Raw genomic sequence first — 16,674 nt, forward strand, 5'->3', positions numbered from 1 at the left:
AAATCCAGCATCGCTGAATCTAGCAATTTGGCTCCTGAAGTCTTAGAATTCGGCCACTTAGAACTTACACAGGAATGTATGGAAGTCATAAAACTAGCTAGGAAACCAACCACAAGATTCAACCATTACACGCATCTGCTAAAGACATCGTCAGCTACCTACTGCACTTACAAAAGTCAAAGTTAGCTGTTTCATCCATTAAAATACATCTCACCGCAATTTCAGCTTATCTGCAAATTACGCACTCAACTTCATTATTCAGGGTCCCAGTCATAAAAGCATTTATGGAGGGTCTGAAAAGAATTATCCCACCAAGAACACCACCAGTTCCTTCGTGGAATCTCAACATTGTCTTAACACGACTTATGGGTCCACCTTTTGAACCCATGCACTCATGTGAGATACAATACTTAACATGGAAAGTAGCTTTTCTGATAGCTATCACTTCTCTCAGAAGAGTAAGTGAAATACAAGCATTTACTATACAAGAACCCTTTATTCAGATACATAAACCTAAAGTAGTTCTACGAACAAATCTATATAGACGCCGTCTCGGCGCGCCTATGTCAATTCTTACCTAAGGTCATATCACTGTTCCACTTAAATCAAACAGTGGCACTCCCAGTATTCTTTCCAGAACCAGATTCGGTAGCTGAGAGAGCATTACATACATTAGACATTAAAAGGGCACTAATGTACTACATAGATAAAACTAAACAAATTCGCAAAACAAAACAATTGTTTGTTGCATTCCAAAAACCTCATACAGGGAATCCAATATCCCAACAGGGCATTGCCAGATGGATAGTTAAATGTATTCAAACCTGTTATATAAAAGCAAAAAGAGAACTGCCAAGGCACACTCAACTAGAAAGAAAGGTGCTACCATGGCCTTTCTAGGAAACATACCAATGACTGAAATATGTAAGGCAGCCACATGGTCTACGCCTCATACATTTACCAAGCATTACTGCGTGGATGTGTTAACAACACAGCAAGCCACAGTAGGACAAGCAGTATTACAGACTTTATTTCAAACAACTTCAACTCCTACAGGCTGAACCACCGCTTTTGGGGAGATAACTGCTTACTAGTCTATGCACAGCATGTGTATCTGCAGCTACACAAGCCATTGAACGGAAAATGTCATTTACCCAGTGTACATCTGTTCGTGGCATGAGATGCTGCAGATTCACATGCGCCCTCCCACCTCCCCGGGAGCCTGTAGCCGTTTTAAGTTGAGAAAAAATTAGACTTGTACATTTGTAAATATATCACTTTTAAACACATTATGTACATACATATTTACTCCATTGCGTGGGTACTATTATTATATACACAACTCCTACCTCACCCTCTGCGGGGAAAACAATCTAAGATGGAGTCGACACCCATGTGCAATGGAGCCGAAAGGGGAGGAGTCCCTCGATCTTGTGACTCAAAAAAGACTTCTTCGAAGAAAAACAACTTGTAACACTCCGAGCCCAACACTAGATGGCGGGATGTGCACAGCATGTGAATCTGCAGCGTCTCATGCCACGAACAGATGTACACTGGGTAAGTGACAGTTTCCATATTTATCAAAACAATTCCCTTTCAGGGTTAGAGTGACACATAAATTATGCAAAAAAAAAATAGAGAACTCTGGGTAGAGCAGCTCTAGTAAGGAGCACTCTGATACACCAGTGACACTCTAAATTTGCTCACCCCAAATGTCTGTTTATTTAGCAAAGTTTTTAAGCATTGGATCAGCACAGTGCTATCCACGCCAATCTTGATCGTGACAAAGGCCCTTATTTATACTTTTTTTGCGCCACATTTGCACCGTTTTTTGACGCAAAAACGGCGCAAACTTACAAAATACAATTGTATTTTTTAAGTTTACGCTGTTTTTACGTCAAAAAGCGGCGCAAATGCGACGCTAAAAAAGTATAAATATGGGCCAAAGTCTTTTGCCATTTATACAGCAAAGTCTTTAAGCATAGGTTTGACACAGTGTCAACCTTGCCGAGCTGTAAAATGACAAAAGCCATTTACCACTCCAGGCACAGTATTAGAGCTTTGGACTGGTAAAATACCATCCAAGCCAACCTGGAATGAGTAAATGCAACCCCTGACACGTTTTTCGCTCTCATTAGAGCTCATCAGAGAGGTTTAGCTTTGTCTAGACACAAGGGAGCACCCAGTATAAATCAAAACAAATCCCTTTCAGGGTTAGCGTGACGCATAAATTATTATTATTTTTTTGCATATATATATATATATATATATATATATATATATATATAAATATTTATGTGTATATATGATTTTGGCATTTTTGCCTTTCTTAAAGGCATGTAAGAATTTTTACTTCAAATAGTCAAATTAAGAGATAAAATCCATAACTGTTGGTTCTTCCAAGACTGCGCTTCTGGCGTGGAAAGTTGTGGGAAAAGAACTGACGTACGCGCGCCGAGACAGCATCTATATGGACAACCGTGACGTCATAGACGGCTCTGACGACGCACGCGGAGCTGGTCGAGGCACTTGGATCCGAACGACGCTGCCTGACGGCGCGCACAGGGTACTGCTCAGCAGAAAAATTCCAGATTCAAAGCTGACACCAGGGAATTGTAAGGTAAGGAAGCTGCAGCTAGAAGTCTCTATCAGATATTGCTTGCCAGAAGACAATTCACTGCCTGACTATAAAGCTTTCGGTGAACCCTAGATTTTAGCTCTACCGGCACCAAACCAATAAACAAAGCAAAATCTTTAGCTATAATAATAGAGTGAACAAGCAAAACTCCTTCCCTGAAGCATGATGCTGCATCTCACACAACTGCAGCTCTATTGGTTATGGATTTTAATTAGTGAAGGCTATTGGCAATCACAGTTAAATATAACTAAACATTTAACAAAGGTTAAATAGCATCTACAAATGTAAGAAAGCATCAATAAAAATGTAATTGAACCCATTCACGGATGCTCAGGAAAGTTGGCACGTGCTCATCCTTGCCCTATCCATCAGCGGCAGCCTTCAGTTTCACTCAACGTTCATCCTAGTACATGGAAGTTATATTTCAACATCTACATTCTGGCCAAACCAATAAATAAGGAGCTATTGACTGTAGTATTCTGAAAGGTTTGTACAGAAGCATTTAAATGACTCTAATAATAGCACAGGGCAAATTCCACTTTTGTTACCTGGATGTCTTCCTGAAGCTCCTTGATTTGTCTTCGCTTGTATCTGAACTTCTCTTCAGCAGCTCTTTTCTGTTCCTCTAATTTAATTTTTTCTTCATACTCCTCGCCTACAATGCAAGGTCACAGCTGTTAAGTTTGAATATTCCCTGGCTCAGAACAAAAACACTTGAGAAATGTACACTGATGTATACGCATTCACCTGGACCAAACTCGTTGTTTTTCAGATAGGACAGCGCGTATAATCTTAAATATTGACCTATGGAAGCATACCATCGGTTATAAAGCTATTCCAACGTGAGACAATAAAAAAGCATTTGAATTGCTAAAATGGTGCTTGCTTTTTATGGATGTGAGAAACATGGAGTTGGAAGGAGATTTGTTTAAATGGTTTCAGGTGCTATACATGGTGCCAATTCACACAATTCACACTGCAGATTATCCCCTAATTTGGATCTCCAGAGAGACACTGGGCAGGGCTGCCCCTGCCCCTTCCTTTTATTGAAATGAGTTGAAACACTAGCATGGGTAATAACTTAGTCCAATCGCACTACAGGTTAATAAACTACTATTGACTTGTAGGGACACGTGAGTCCAGGCCAGTAATAATAACCCTCATTTCAACTCAGTCGTGGCTCACTGACATCTAAAGAAGCGGGCGAGTGCGTCGTGCACGGGGTGGGGGTCAATAAGTCAACATTTAATAATAAAAAAATAAAAACGTACCTCCTCCGTTGCCACTGCTCCTCTGTCCCTCGTCGCTCCAGGCTGGAGGCAAAGGCTTCCAGCCTGCCCTGCGGCCAAACCTGATGCTGCTCAAAACAGCATCAGGATTGGCTGGGAGTGCCCAGCCAGGGCAGTCCCAGGCAGACTGGGAGCCTGTGCAGGCTCTCCCCAGCCCGGCAACACAGTGGCAGGCTGGAGAGAGCCTACTGCGCATGTATGTTTAGCCGGCCAGAGACGGACAGTCAAACACACATGCGCTCTGAGGGGAGTGCTCTGTGCACTCCCCTCAAGTGCTTGTCACCCCCCCCAATGTCCGGCCCCGTTTCAAGAAGAGGATAATAAACACAGTTTATTATCGATTTCTTGAAAAGGTTTTGTAGCTGCTGCTGCAGGGGAGGAGGGGGGGCGACGCTCCACCACCCTAATGGAGGACCCATCGCTGTATCAACTGTGGTAAATAAAATGGTCTAAATCCATTTTAACCTCACTTGTGCCGAAAATCGACAGGAAAACAACAGCTAACCAGTTGTGGAAGGCCTTGCACAAACTTCAAGAATGCAAAATACGAGTTTTTGACAGGTATACTGCTTTGCAGTTCAAGTGATGTAATCAGGATCATAACACCAAGAATAAGTTTCAGGATGGGTTGGGTGTGGTGTGGAAGTCAGAGATATTCAATCATTAGGTTACAGGATCTCATTCGTGGACTCAGAATTCAAACTATAATGATTCAGAAAGAATTGTGGTGAAGCCCCTAATGCTTCTTGACTGATTTCAGAGACAAAATGAAAAGCACAGCCCCATCAGCGATGATCTGCTTGAATAGTCACTTGTTCGGCTGGCGCCTTTTCATTGTGATCCACTGAGAAATTCCAGCTTTCATATTTTGAAAAAAGTCAGAAAACCCAAATGGTTTTGCTTTCACTGTACTACAGAAAATTGTTTTTCCAACACTAAGACAAAATAAAAAAATAGTTTTCTGTAATAAAGTGATGTAAAATAGTTTTCTGTAATAAAGTGATTAAATTAAACAATATTTCCAACAGTGAAATTGCACTTCTGCTGCAACTTAAACCTAAAAATCCTATATTTTTTTAAAATCGGGACAAAAAGTATGAAAAGGAAAAACACAATTCAGACGGGAACTCTACAATGCTCGCCCTTGCAATTACAACACTGGGCCTGGCTACAGAAAACAGATTATAGCAGTGCATCCAGGCCCATGTCATAATGTCGCACAATGGAGCAACTTGGTCCTTGCTACTGCCATGTTCATTTCTGGAACTTTGCAGTAGAGCTAACCATGAACTTACATCAAATGAAATTGCCCAGCAGAAACTGAAAATATTCTGAAGATTATGGGCAATAAGTAGAAGTGAATGCCGGGTGACCGGCTGCTCTTGCCCAGCCAACCCACATACAATACTCCTACACAATCTTCAATAGATAACAGCTACGGGGGGACATAAGCCCTAGAAAGGAATGAGGGGTGAGCGTAGATGGCAGATGCAGCCTCCGACTGAATGATAGCAGAAGGGTTCCGATTGTGCTGGAAGCGGCCAGAATGGTGGGACAGGTGCGTAGCAAACTGAGGTTACGTAGCTGCATTTTGATGGCCTGGGGCTAGATTGTAGACCCCAGCGAGGTGAGCAGACCTGCACACCGCTGCCAAGTACCACGCATCAGGGGTTAGACTAACACCTTTTAGTGTTGGTGTACGCATCTCCGCACTAAAATACATCAATCATGCATACTGGAGATCCTGGTGCCAACATATGCGCACAGAGGAGCTGCATTCAATTTTAGCAGTCAGCGCTCTTCAGGTTTCACTGTACTGGTGACTATCAGTGAATAAACAAATTGGTTCGGCCTCTCTGAGCCACGTGGATCCGACGCTGCAGTCAGTCAATGAAAGCAATATTAAATTGTTTTCCGGTGTGTGTCCTGACATTTAATGTTTAGAGTAGTCCGTCGTGTTTTTGGCCTACTTGTGCTCTACGCTCAGAGAAGGTGGTGGCAAGCAACTCTCTGCTTTGCGTTCTTTGTATCCTGCAGTTGGCCGTGCTCATCAGCTGGGTAGCGGCCACAAGATATTTTTGCCAATGTTAAAGCCATACGTCTGAACACGTCCATCCAAGGCCAAGAGCAGGCCATCAGTCTGCATCCTGATAATACTCCAGCATGGCCTCAATTCGAAGATGCCCTCTTCTTGCTCAGCCCATCCTGGCAGTCATATCTAGTTGGTATAGACAATTAAATTCAGTGTGGGCAGTGTCAGGAAACTGGGGAGGTGGTTTGTCTTCAGTCATCAAGCCTCTGCCTGAGAGATGGGAAATGCAGAAATTAGAGAGCACTGCAATACACATTCTGGGCCAGCTCAGACTAAGTGAGACACATTAGAGCACACAGACACAGAGCACAAAATACACAGTCAATGACAGAGTAAATCATTCAATATGGTTGGGATTCATTCACACTAGAAGTCCCTTTCATAAAGATGGGGAAGTGGGTTACTGTTTCCATTACAACCTACATGCTTCAATTTACTACTTACAATTTATTATCATGGAATGTGCATGGGATGGAGCCCCATCAAGGTGGCATAAGGTGTTCTCATTCCTGAAATGAGGAAATATACATGTAACGTGCCTTCAGGAAAAGGACTTACCGGGGGAGATATTGAGAACCTGCTCAGGAAATGGCAGGGTCAGATAAAAGGTACAGCATACTCCGCTTTCTCTGGGGTCTCCGATATGGATTGCACTAAGGGTACCATATGTTACATGAGAGATTCATGTAGATGGAGAGGATAGGTACGCCATATTCTGGTTGGGTTAACAGAAGGGTAGGAGGTGTCCTTGGTAACAGTTCTTGGACTCACTCCATACACATCTGTTTAAAGTTTACATGCTAACGGGTTGGGGAGGTGATTACAACATGGTGTTGGACGTCGAAAAGAGCAGGCAGGAAGGTAACTGATTCATCGAGGATTTATTCATTAACGGACCATCAATAGTACAGCTGTCATCATTGATATGGTCATGATCAAAGTGATCATTGTCAACATTGTAGTCATCAGACATGGTGCCATGGACCTTCCTTCAACATGGTCATCATTGATGGTATGATCTAGGACTAGGGTGATGGTGCACTGCCTGTAGACTTTCTAGCAAGAGAGCCATTGACTGGGTGGTCACTGATAATAGTTACTTTTGGATCATCAACAAAAGGGTCTTCATTAGAGTTGCTAGCTTTCCCAGAAAACAATACCAGCTATTTGTTCACATTTTAAGGTTCTGCAAAGGCCCTGACATTATTCTTAAATAGAACTTCATATAAAGTTGTCAGTATTCACTTTTTACATGGCTTTGATGTTTTTGTGTACTTTAAATATTAGTCAGGGATCATTAAGGCAGCTGCAGAACACATTTTAAAGTGCTGTCTTCTTATGTTTACTGTTTAAAGCATGTACTGATAAGGGAAAAAAACACCAGCTTAAGGTGATTTTCATAATTTTTGTGGTGTCAGGAATTTAAAATTACTGGTCTTGCTGCTAAAAGACTGGCTAGGTGGCAACCCTATTTTTCCCAGATGACGATTTAGTTAGGGCTATTAAAAGGTTTATCACAGGAGCTGGAATGTCATGTCACTTTGAATGCAGGTTGTTCCTAATCTTTTTCCAATGTCTACTATGACAAAGGCTGGATTTCACCCTTGGTCAAGATGGATGCCGGTACTTCTGAAGTAAATTACAGCTGAGAAAGCTCCACATGTCTCCTTTTTTGTACCACAGGTTTGGAAGTGCCTAACTTCCTAGCCAGGCACCATCCTTTTTGGAAGGAGGTATTTCTCCAGAAGATAAGGAGCCAAATCCATTTTCCAGTCCTTTAGTGTTATGGAGGAAAATGTCTTACTGATGTCACAAGGTGAAGCCTTGTGAGAAGAACAAAAACAATAAATACACTGACTGTGGGGATAATCTGTATAAATCTTCTCTTCTGCACAGACTGAACAGTAAACGTTACAGAGAGATCTTTGTTCTTTTTCTGCCGTAGTGACAGTTGGGAGTGCCCTCTTGGGCCAGAAGATAAAAAGACTGAACAACTCCTAAATACCACTGACAGTTTTGGGAAGCTGAAGTAGAACAGGCTGATGTCCAAGAATGACTAAGCAGAAGTCAAGATGTAGCAAATGTATGGTGAAAGATAAGTAAGAGAAGAGATCTTTTTGAGGTATTTTTCATACATGATGCACAGTAGATATCTGAACTATGGTGACCTCTAGGGAGAGTAGAGAACTCAGGCCTTCCACCTCATTGTCTGAAAATTGGGTTGTCTCAAATTAGTTAGATATGCCTACAAACAAACACTAGTGGTGTGTCCACGCCCATTCTAACACTGTTTACTGATATTTAAAGTTACTGGAGATTTGCAGCCAGAAAACGACAACGCCTCATGTATGTACACTCATGAAAGATCCAATACTGGAGCAGTAATACTCCTTTTCTTCAAATCAATAAGAACAAATACATTCAAGTGGGGTAGTATTTTTCAAAACAGGCAGAAAATAAGTCTTGCTTACTTGTTTCAGTGACTTTCTTAAATGACTTCTTGTAAGTGTCATTACAGCTGTTTATTACTTGCAAAGTATTTTCTAAAGCTCGGATTTCTTTTTCAGCTTTGCGTATCTTAGCATCTAGCTCATCTCCTTCACATTGAAGTTCTTCTTTTTCCTGAGCAGCCTATACAAGAATATAAATATAATTCTGTAAAGACTGTAATAGGAATGTTTTATATATAATAAAATATACACACACTTATATAATTTTGAAAAGAGTGTAATAAGCATGTGTGTATATATATATATATATATAATATGTATATATCTCTACACAAAAAATACAATAGTCATAAGACTTTATGGAAGTCAATGTATCGACTGAAACTCAAAATGTTTTAACATTGGCTAACACTGTTCAGCTATCTTGAGCCACACAAAAACAAATCAATTAAAATAAGTTAAAAAAGGGCTACAACTGAATTTAGGACTATTAGAGGGAGTGAGGTGGCAATTCAAGATGCAGGTGGCCAGCTAAATATCAGTATACTCTTAGCCGCAGTGTAAAACGGTCCCTATTGTGAGTTAAAGGTCCTGGAAAACTATAGTATTGCTACAGGTTTTGTAGGAAATGGCTTATATTAACTGGTGTAGTACACATGTTTTAAATCCTACCACCCTTGAATGGAAATTGTATTACGGTGTAATTGTTGGTTTGCCAAGGAAAGCTGAATATAGCAGTGTAGCACAATGGAATTGCAGACATAGTAACTATTTTTGCTGTGTACAAGCATAAAGTAAAAACTGCATACTAGATTACTACAACAAAACAGTGACACCATATTTATGAATGGTTAGTAATACAGAACGTAGAGGGAATTTGAGTGAATAGATGAAACAAACTATCATTCGTACCACCCAAGGGCTGCTTCCTTTTTAGGGCTTCACATCTGCTCCAAAATGTATTCATAGATTTCGAAGAACGCCTGCCCTCTTTTAGAGATGCCGAGGAAGCTAAAACATAAAATGCTACCAAACAGCATAAATGCTGGTTCTACCACGGTTTCTCTTTCCTTTTTATATATATTTTTCAAAAAACATGCGCTTGTGCTATGCATGCCCCCATTAAGTTTTAGATGTAGGCCCACAAAAAACGTCATACATGCTTGGACCAAACCATACCTAGATAGATCTCTGGCTTTCGTCACGAATAATCACTAATTGTTTCCTTTGTTTTAATTGTATTCTGATTGGGAGCAATTGTTGGAGGTTAAAATAGAGCCATCAAACTAACCACCGCATGAGGGCAAACAAAAGACATCATTAGTGTGTCACTTCATAAGATGACAAAATACAAACTTTTCTATGAATGATAAGTAGATGTATAAGTGTTCTATGGGAATGTCAGGGGTGTGAGTGTGTGTGTAATTTCACTTAACAATATTCTACACACAGAGTGCACAATGCAAATTGAATTTCATTGTTTCTCTTAATAATAATTACCACTCAACGAAACCCATTTTAACAACCTTACATACATATAAAAATGAGTTGAAGCCTGCAAGGATTCAATTTTGTGCCTGGCAGGTCACATGCAGCTGTTGCAGTTGTGCATAAGACACTCAGCCATTTTCACTTTTTAGGAACGTTTGACCTGCGAGATACACAGATTCTGTGCAACATATTCATTAACCTTGGCAATCCATTTTGCTATACTGACTCTTTTACATACAGTTAGGAAAAATTTAACTTTCAACAAGCATTAGCTTAGCCACTAGGTCAAACCTTTAAAATGAAGATGTAGACCTAGTCTATTTTTAAATGCTTGTTTGCTTTGATCTACTGCACAGCTAAAAGAATTCCAAAATGGCTGTTCGTCCAGGCAGAAATCTGTAATACCATTTCAAATATTTATTGTCAAAATATACCAAACGATAATTCTAAGATATCTGCAGACCATGAGGGCTTTCGCGCATGCACTGGAAGCCATCTTTCAATGATATTGGTGATAGTTTGACAAAAAACATTCCATGGCAGCTGGCTGTGTTTTCTCATTTTAAAGGTTCCATTAGCAATTAATGAGAATATGGCACAGATTACAAAGGGTTTCGCCGCAATACTGGTCACAAGATCCGGGGTAGAAGTACAACTCTCAATAGGGTTATGATAGCAAAACAGAAGGACCCAATTTTAAGGGTGTTCCAAAAAAAAAAAAAAAACGATGGACCATGGTTAATGCAGGTTAAACATGGCAGGCTCCCCTGGTAAGGTTTTTAAAAGAGTGTCTTTCAGAAATGATGTCCGAGAGGGAGTTTTGAGAGGAGTCCTGGTTTCTACAAGTATTGCAGTGATACATATTACTAAGGGAGGCTATACCTTAACACAATACATAAATGGTTTTCCTATTCCTTTCCTTCATTGTTAGTCCATCCTGATATAATGGCCCCACAAAATGCAGGTGCCAACATCACATCCATTCATGTGCATCAGGATCAGCACAGAATGCGCAAACAAGTGGTGCGTATTTGGCACCCTATTACAGTTCTCACACCCATAAATGGGGACCTGGGTGCAATTCACGAATGACTCAACCCCTTCCTAAGGGCACAAAATAACATTTTGAACAATTTACTCCTGCGATTTCCAGCAGGTTGTCCCTGCAGCAATCGCAGGGGAAACCTCACAAGTGTTCAAGCATTTTAATACCTTGATGATGTAATAGGCCTGAGTTTTCTCCTCTTCTCCTTCTGGTGGCATCATGGAAATCGTGACAATTTCATATCGCTTCCTCATTTTGTCAATTTTTGCGAGTCTATCATGAAGTTCCAAACTGTAAAAAGAATTGGTAATGACTTGTTTGAAATAATGGTCTTCAGTTAAAAGAAAATGTAACACATTTTCGGAATTCGCTGTCGATATACACCACAGTTTTAAGGTAGTCTCAATGGAAATAATAATGTATTTGTAATGAGCACAAAGGTGCAAAAACAAATACAAATATTGCAGCAGCAAACTATACAAAAACGCATCACCAACATAACCAAATTATACACTCATTTCCTTTCTGCTCCCAATTGCCTTGCCGTTTTCAGTACTTCCTGTGTGTTCAATTGTTTGCTCGTGTAAGACCATCATATAGGTGAAAACAATTGTCTAACATTGTTTTTGCTGAAGTGCAGGTAATGTACAGCAGGTCAGGTATTTATTTATGGTTTTTATACGGGGTTTAGTATAATGTAGGCTAGAGAAGAAATGTGTCAGAATTTGAGAACAAAGAATTGTGGGTACAACTGAATATTTTACATTCTATATTGCAGTGACTTAAATACGTTTAAATCTTACAACTTAATTTCTTATGTTGTTTTTCCATTATTTTTTGTCACTCCTAAGGTGTACTCCAGAAGCATTATTAAACGGATTAATTGATTCAATTGGAGCAGTAAGATCATTAGGACAAATTACAAGTTGATACAGTGAAAACCTAAGAATATAGAAGCAACATGACCTGACAGTTGCTGCAAGAGAAAGCAAAAGTAATTTAAAATTCCATAGTGGCACGAGAATACAGTATCTTTGCAAGATCAGTAGATTAGTACTTTCAATGCATAGTAGATGGGTTTATTCATTATTGTAGCACAGATAGAGAGGAGGAAATGCAGTGGAAGGAAAAAGGGAAAATCCTTAAGCCTTCTACTCACTACTATGCTATATTCAGGTGAGGAAGTCTTTGACCAGCGGTGACTAAAGGGCTCAAACCTTTAATAAATCAGTGGAGTCTGCATGGTGGAAGAGGGAGATCCAATACACAGGATGCAGCCTGAGAAGCACTGATGGGTTTTTGCATTCTGGATCTGGATTAGTCCCAGTGAAGAGGCTCCTTTCTCTATTAGATGTTTAGTTTCAGAGACAAATATTTAGGTGACTTCTTGTGAATCAGGGTATAAGCCAGACGTTAGCTAACTCTAGCAAGCGATTGGTAACTCTGAAGCAGATCAGTCCAATGGATCTAAAGTTATAGACAAATCATAAGACGCTTTTGCAATGAAAAGTGCAGCTAAACTATAACTACACAGCTGTGATCAGAACTATGAGGATATATATATATAGGGACGTTATGGTTAGGTTCTAAATTTACTAGTTCAAATCCAAAGAAATTCAGCAGTTATAGTTAGAGTTATTTCAAGTAACTATAACTCGCAGCCTAAGGTAACTACAACTTGTGCCCTCCCCATGCACAGTTTTCTTATCAATAATTGAATTGCAAATGTTGCAGGGATAGTATCAAAGATGCCACAGAAGATGTCATCAATGATTTAATATGTTGAGTAATTAGCTGTTCATGGCGAAGATGCTAGTTATAGTTACCTTAGGGTGTGAGTTAAGGTTACTTGAAATAACTCTAACTATAACTGCTGAATTTCTATTGTTTTGTATGAGTAAATTCAGAACCTAACTATAACGTCCCTGTAACCTTTGTTTTTTCAGTGAATTTCTATGTTTTTTTTCATGTAAAGTAATTTTACTTACTATATGTTATTCCAACCTCTGCTGTGCATGGCCTTTGGCCAGGCCCTGCAGCCAGGTCCTTATAACCACCCAACCCTGCGCCATGCACAGCCTTTTGCCATCTGCAGTGAAGGGTGATCACAGACCCTGTATCTGTCAGTGGATCTGTCAGTGGGTGCATGAGTGTCTAAGTGGGTCTCAAAGTGGGGTTGTGAATCTATGAGTGGGCTTGAGTGGATAATGAATGTCTGAATGGGTGGGCGCATGAGTCTCACAGTGCATGTTTGAGTGAATGAATCAGTGTATGAATGAGTCTGTGAATGTTTTTTTTTGTTTAATTCTTTGCATATCCTCGAATATCCTTGGATATCATAGAATACCCTAGAATATTCTAGGATATTTGTGAATATCGCACATGGTGTAGAAAAATCATTTAAAACCCAGAATTTGACCCTAAAACATCCCTTTATCACACCCTTCGGGTCAGAGTACCTCCACCCTGACCCCTTATACCACTTATCATTTCTATTTTCAGCCCCTGGGGACCCTGTCTGATTACATAAAATGGCGGCCGCAACTTTCTAGTCAGTGTGTGGCCAGCCCATTACAGCACTTCTATTTGTGTGTGCATTTGCAAAATTCACTAATTTTCGCAATATATTTGGAAAGGATCCATGGCCCTCGATATACAAATTTATTTTCTCTTTGATATCTCCAAAACTACTGAACAGATTTTCACCAAATAACTGAAAGCGTGATTAGTGTACGGGAAGCTAGCTTTGTGCCAAAGTTGATGTAATTCTGTCCAGCAGTTTGGGCTGTAGTCGTGTCTAAAAGTCCTTCGGTAATTAACATGGGAAACGCAACATTTTTTGACCCCTCTTTTTTTCAGACCCTGCTTGACGGATGACCCTGCAACTTTCCATGCACAACAAGAATTACTGGGCCACTTTTTGGGAAAATTTTGTGAAGATTCATCAAACGGTGCCAAAGATACAGGCAAGTAAAAAAATGCTTTTTCTATGGAAACATGGTCCTAACTAGAACTACCTAGTGGCGACCGCCACTTGGTAATACATTTACTGAAAGAGACAAAGGTTAAAGTGACGTTATAGTCAGGTGAATATGTCAGTGACAACATTCATTAACGTTTTGAACATCAGTGATGACATGAATGATGTTGTACAACCTGTCATGTGTGATATAATATATGAGGTCATAAGCAGTGCATGGCGCAAGTTATAGTTAGCTCTGCATTTTTTTACGTTAATGTTGTCACTGACATACTCACCTAACTATAACGTCACTTAAACTTTGATTTTTTTCAGTGAATTCAAAGTTTTTTTGTTTTAAACAAAAACAGATCTTTTTAATCACACCTAACCATAGCGTTACTTCAACCTTTTTTTCCCGCAGGCAATTTCTAAGTGTTTTTGAAAACAAAAACAGATCTTTTCATCACAACTAACAATAACGTTACTTTAACGTTTGTTTTTTCAGTGCATTTCTAGGTTTTTTTTATGTAAAGTGCTGTGCCTTGAGTGGTAAAAGGCTTGTGTCATTTTTCTACGCAGGGTCAATGGCACTAGCTAATCCTACGCCTAAAGATTTTGCTTCAAAAGTGGAAAAAGTATTTGCCAATTTTTAGCTTGGCGTAAATTGCACTATACAAACCCTATGCTATATATTTTCACTGTAAAAACAAAGGTTAATGTGATGTTATACTTAGCTGGCAAAATCAGGTAAAAACTAACGTTTAAAAATCAAAAGAACACTGAAAAGTAATTGAGTCAACTCTATTTGCTCACCATCATGCACTCCTTATGAACTCACATATTACAGCTCTGCTCCCATGATTACAACACCCAGTGCTCGTGTTATGCACAATACCTAGTGCTCCCATAAAGTACTATACTACAAACAAGTATTGTGAATTTATATGGGACCAGGAAGGATGGACTCATGCTAGATAAAGAACTGTTATTCCTAAATGAACAACATTCTATCCCTGCATTTGTCTGAAAATCTTTAGGAAGATAAACTCTCTCACTACTATTAATCACATTAATTATAAAATATTGACATTTTATCTACGTCACCATACCCATCAATGTGACAAATTAAAAGTCCCCTAGAATCAAATAGGTATTCATACCGCCTTAGGAAAGTACCTTATGCCTTGCCGTTCCTGATCCACAAGTCTCAGCTGTGCCTTTAACATCTCCTTGTGTACCCCAATTTCTTCAGTTCGTTCTTTCATCGCATTCTCCAACTGCATCTTTCTTTTTGCCAACGAATATACATTGTCTGCCTTACTATGCAGCATGTCACGAAGTCGTTTAATTTCCAGTTTTAGAATATTTTCGTCGACCATTAATTCCTAGCAACAAATGCAATGAAAAAATACCACATCTTTGACTGTCTTTCTAGTTAGCTGTGCAATTTAGTAATTCTAATACTGCAGAAACTTTACAGACTGAGCTTTTAAAAATCATTTCAAATGCGGTTTTAAGTTCAAACACAGAGAATACGAGCAATTGCCAATTAATCTAAATGTAAAGCACTCACAGCGCACCTCCACAGAAGAGCCATACCAGGTGCAGGATTGCTCGCTCTGCAATCCACATTCAGGAAATAGAACAGCCTCTTACCACAGAAACCCTGTTCTACTGTGCCAAGGGCTCTGCTTCACAATCGATTTAAAGTACCTTAACTTAAAATAGCTGTACATTGTTACAAGGCTGGTGGACCAAGCATACAGATCTCTCAGGATGGATCGTGGTCTTTTTGTTGATTTCTCCATTGTGCCTGGGCAACTTAAGAAACGTGTGATGTAATGGAACATATGGGGCCGAGAGTTATGAAACTGCTACAGTTACCAAACTTTTCTTCCTCTATTGGCTGGGGCATTCATATTCCTGACTCTTTGGTCCATCTCATTAAGGATACAGGAATAAGGTGACAGTATAGTCTTATGTCAAGCTTTAACTAATCAAGTTGTGAAGAAAACGTGGACATGACAGTATAGACTTATGTCAAGCTTCATGTGAACAAGGTGTGAAGAACACGTGGACATGACAGTTTAGTCTCATAACAAGCTTTAAGTGAACAGGGGGTAAAGAACACTTTTCCAAGACGGTATAGTCTTATACCAAGCTTTAAATAACCCGGATGTGAAGGATCTGCGGACATGACATTATAGTCTATGCCACGCTTCAAGTAAATAGGATGTGAAGAAAACTTGGCCAGGACAGTGTGGTCTTATGCCAAGCTTCAAGTGATCAAGACGTAAAGAACACTACGCCATGACATTATAGCCATATTGGAGCTTCAAGTAAACCATTGTTAAAGAAACCTGGCTATGACCATATCATTTTATGCCAATGTTTAAGTAAAGAGGAGATGAAAAACACTTGCTCAAACTGAGTGATGGCGCTGAAACCAGCCTGCATGTGGAGAAGTCTTTGCGTCACATCTAAAGCAAGAAAGCAAAAGACACCGATTACATATGAGCATGTTCGTCAAGTGGGAGGATAAGCAAGACAGATGGGTGGTGTAGCTGGATAGTTTGTGCAATCCCTGCCCCAGACCTAGCCTGGTATCAGCTACGTTCTGCCATTGAAGCTGCAGACACGTTTGCTGTGCACCTTATTCCTAATTTCGATGTGATCTCCTTGCACTTCGTGATGTGGCTTGGGAGGC

At 39.9% G+C, this 16,674-nt stretch overlaps 1 protein-coding gene across 1 annotated transcript in view; it reads right to left on the minus strand.

Annotated features, from left to right (window-relative positions):
- The window catches only part of CCDC39 (coiled-coil domain 39 molecular ruler complex subunit), a 141,337-nt gene that overhangs the window by 45,072 nt on the left and 79,591 nt on the right, over positions 1 to 16,674 (minus strand). Inside the window, exons 13-16 of the mRNA XM_069213092.1 lie at positions 15,144 to 15,352; positions 11,173 to 11,296; positions 8,491 to 8,650; positions 3,187 to 3,293 (exon numbers count right to left, since the gene is read on the minus strand). Coding sequence (XP_069069193.1) covers positions 3,187 to 3,293; positions 8,491 to 8,650; positions 11,173 to 11,296; positions 15,144 to 15,352 — 600 coding nt within the window. The remainder of the gene's footprint in view (positions 1 to 3,186; positions 3,294 to 8,490; positions 8,651 to 11,172; positions 11,297 to 15,143; positions 15,353 to 16,674) is intronic.

The sequence above is a fragment of the Pleurodeles waltl genome, chromosome 11, assembly GCF_031143425.1.
Source record: "Pleurodeles waltl isolate 20211129_DDA chromosome 11, aPleWal1.hap1.20221129, whole genome shotgun sequence".
In the NCBI taxonomy this organism is placed as follows: domain Eukaryota; kingdom Metazoa; phylum Chordata; class Amphibia; order Caudata; family Salamandridae; genus Pleurodeles; species Pleurodeles waltl.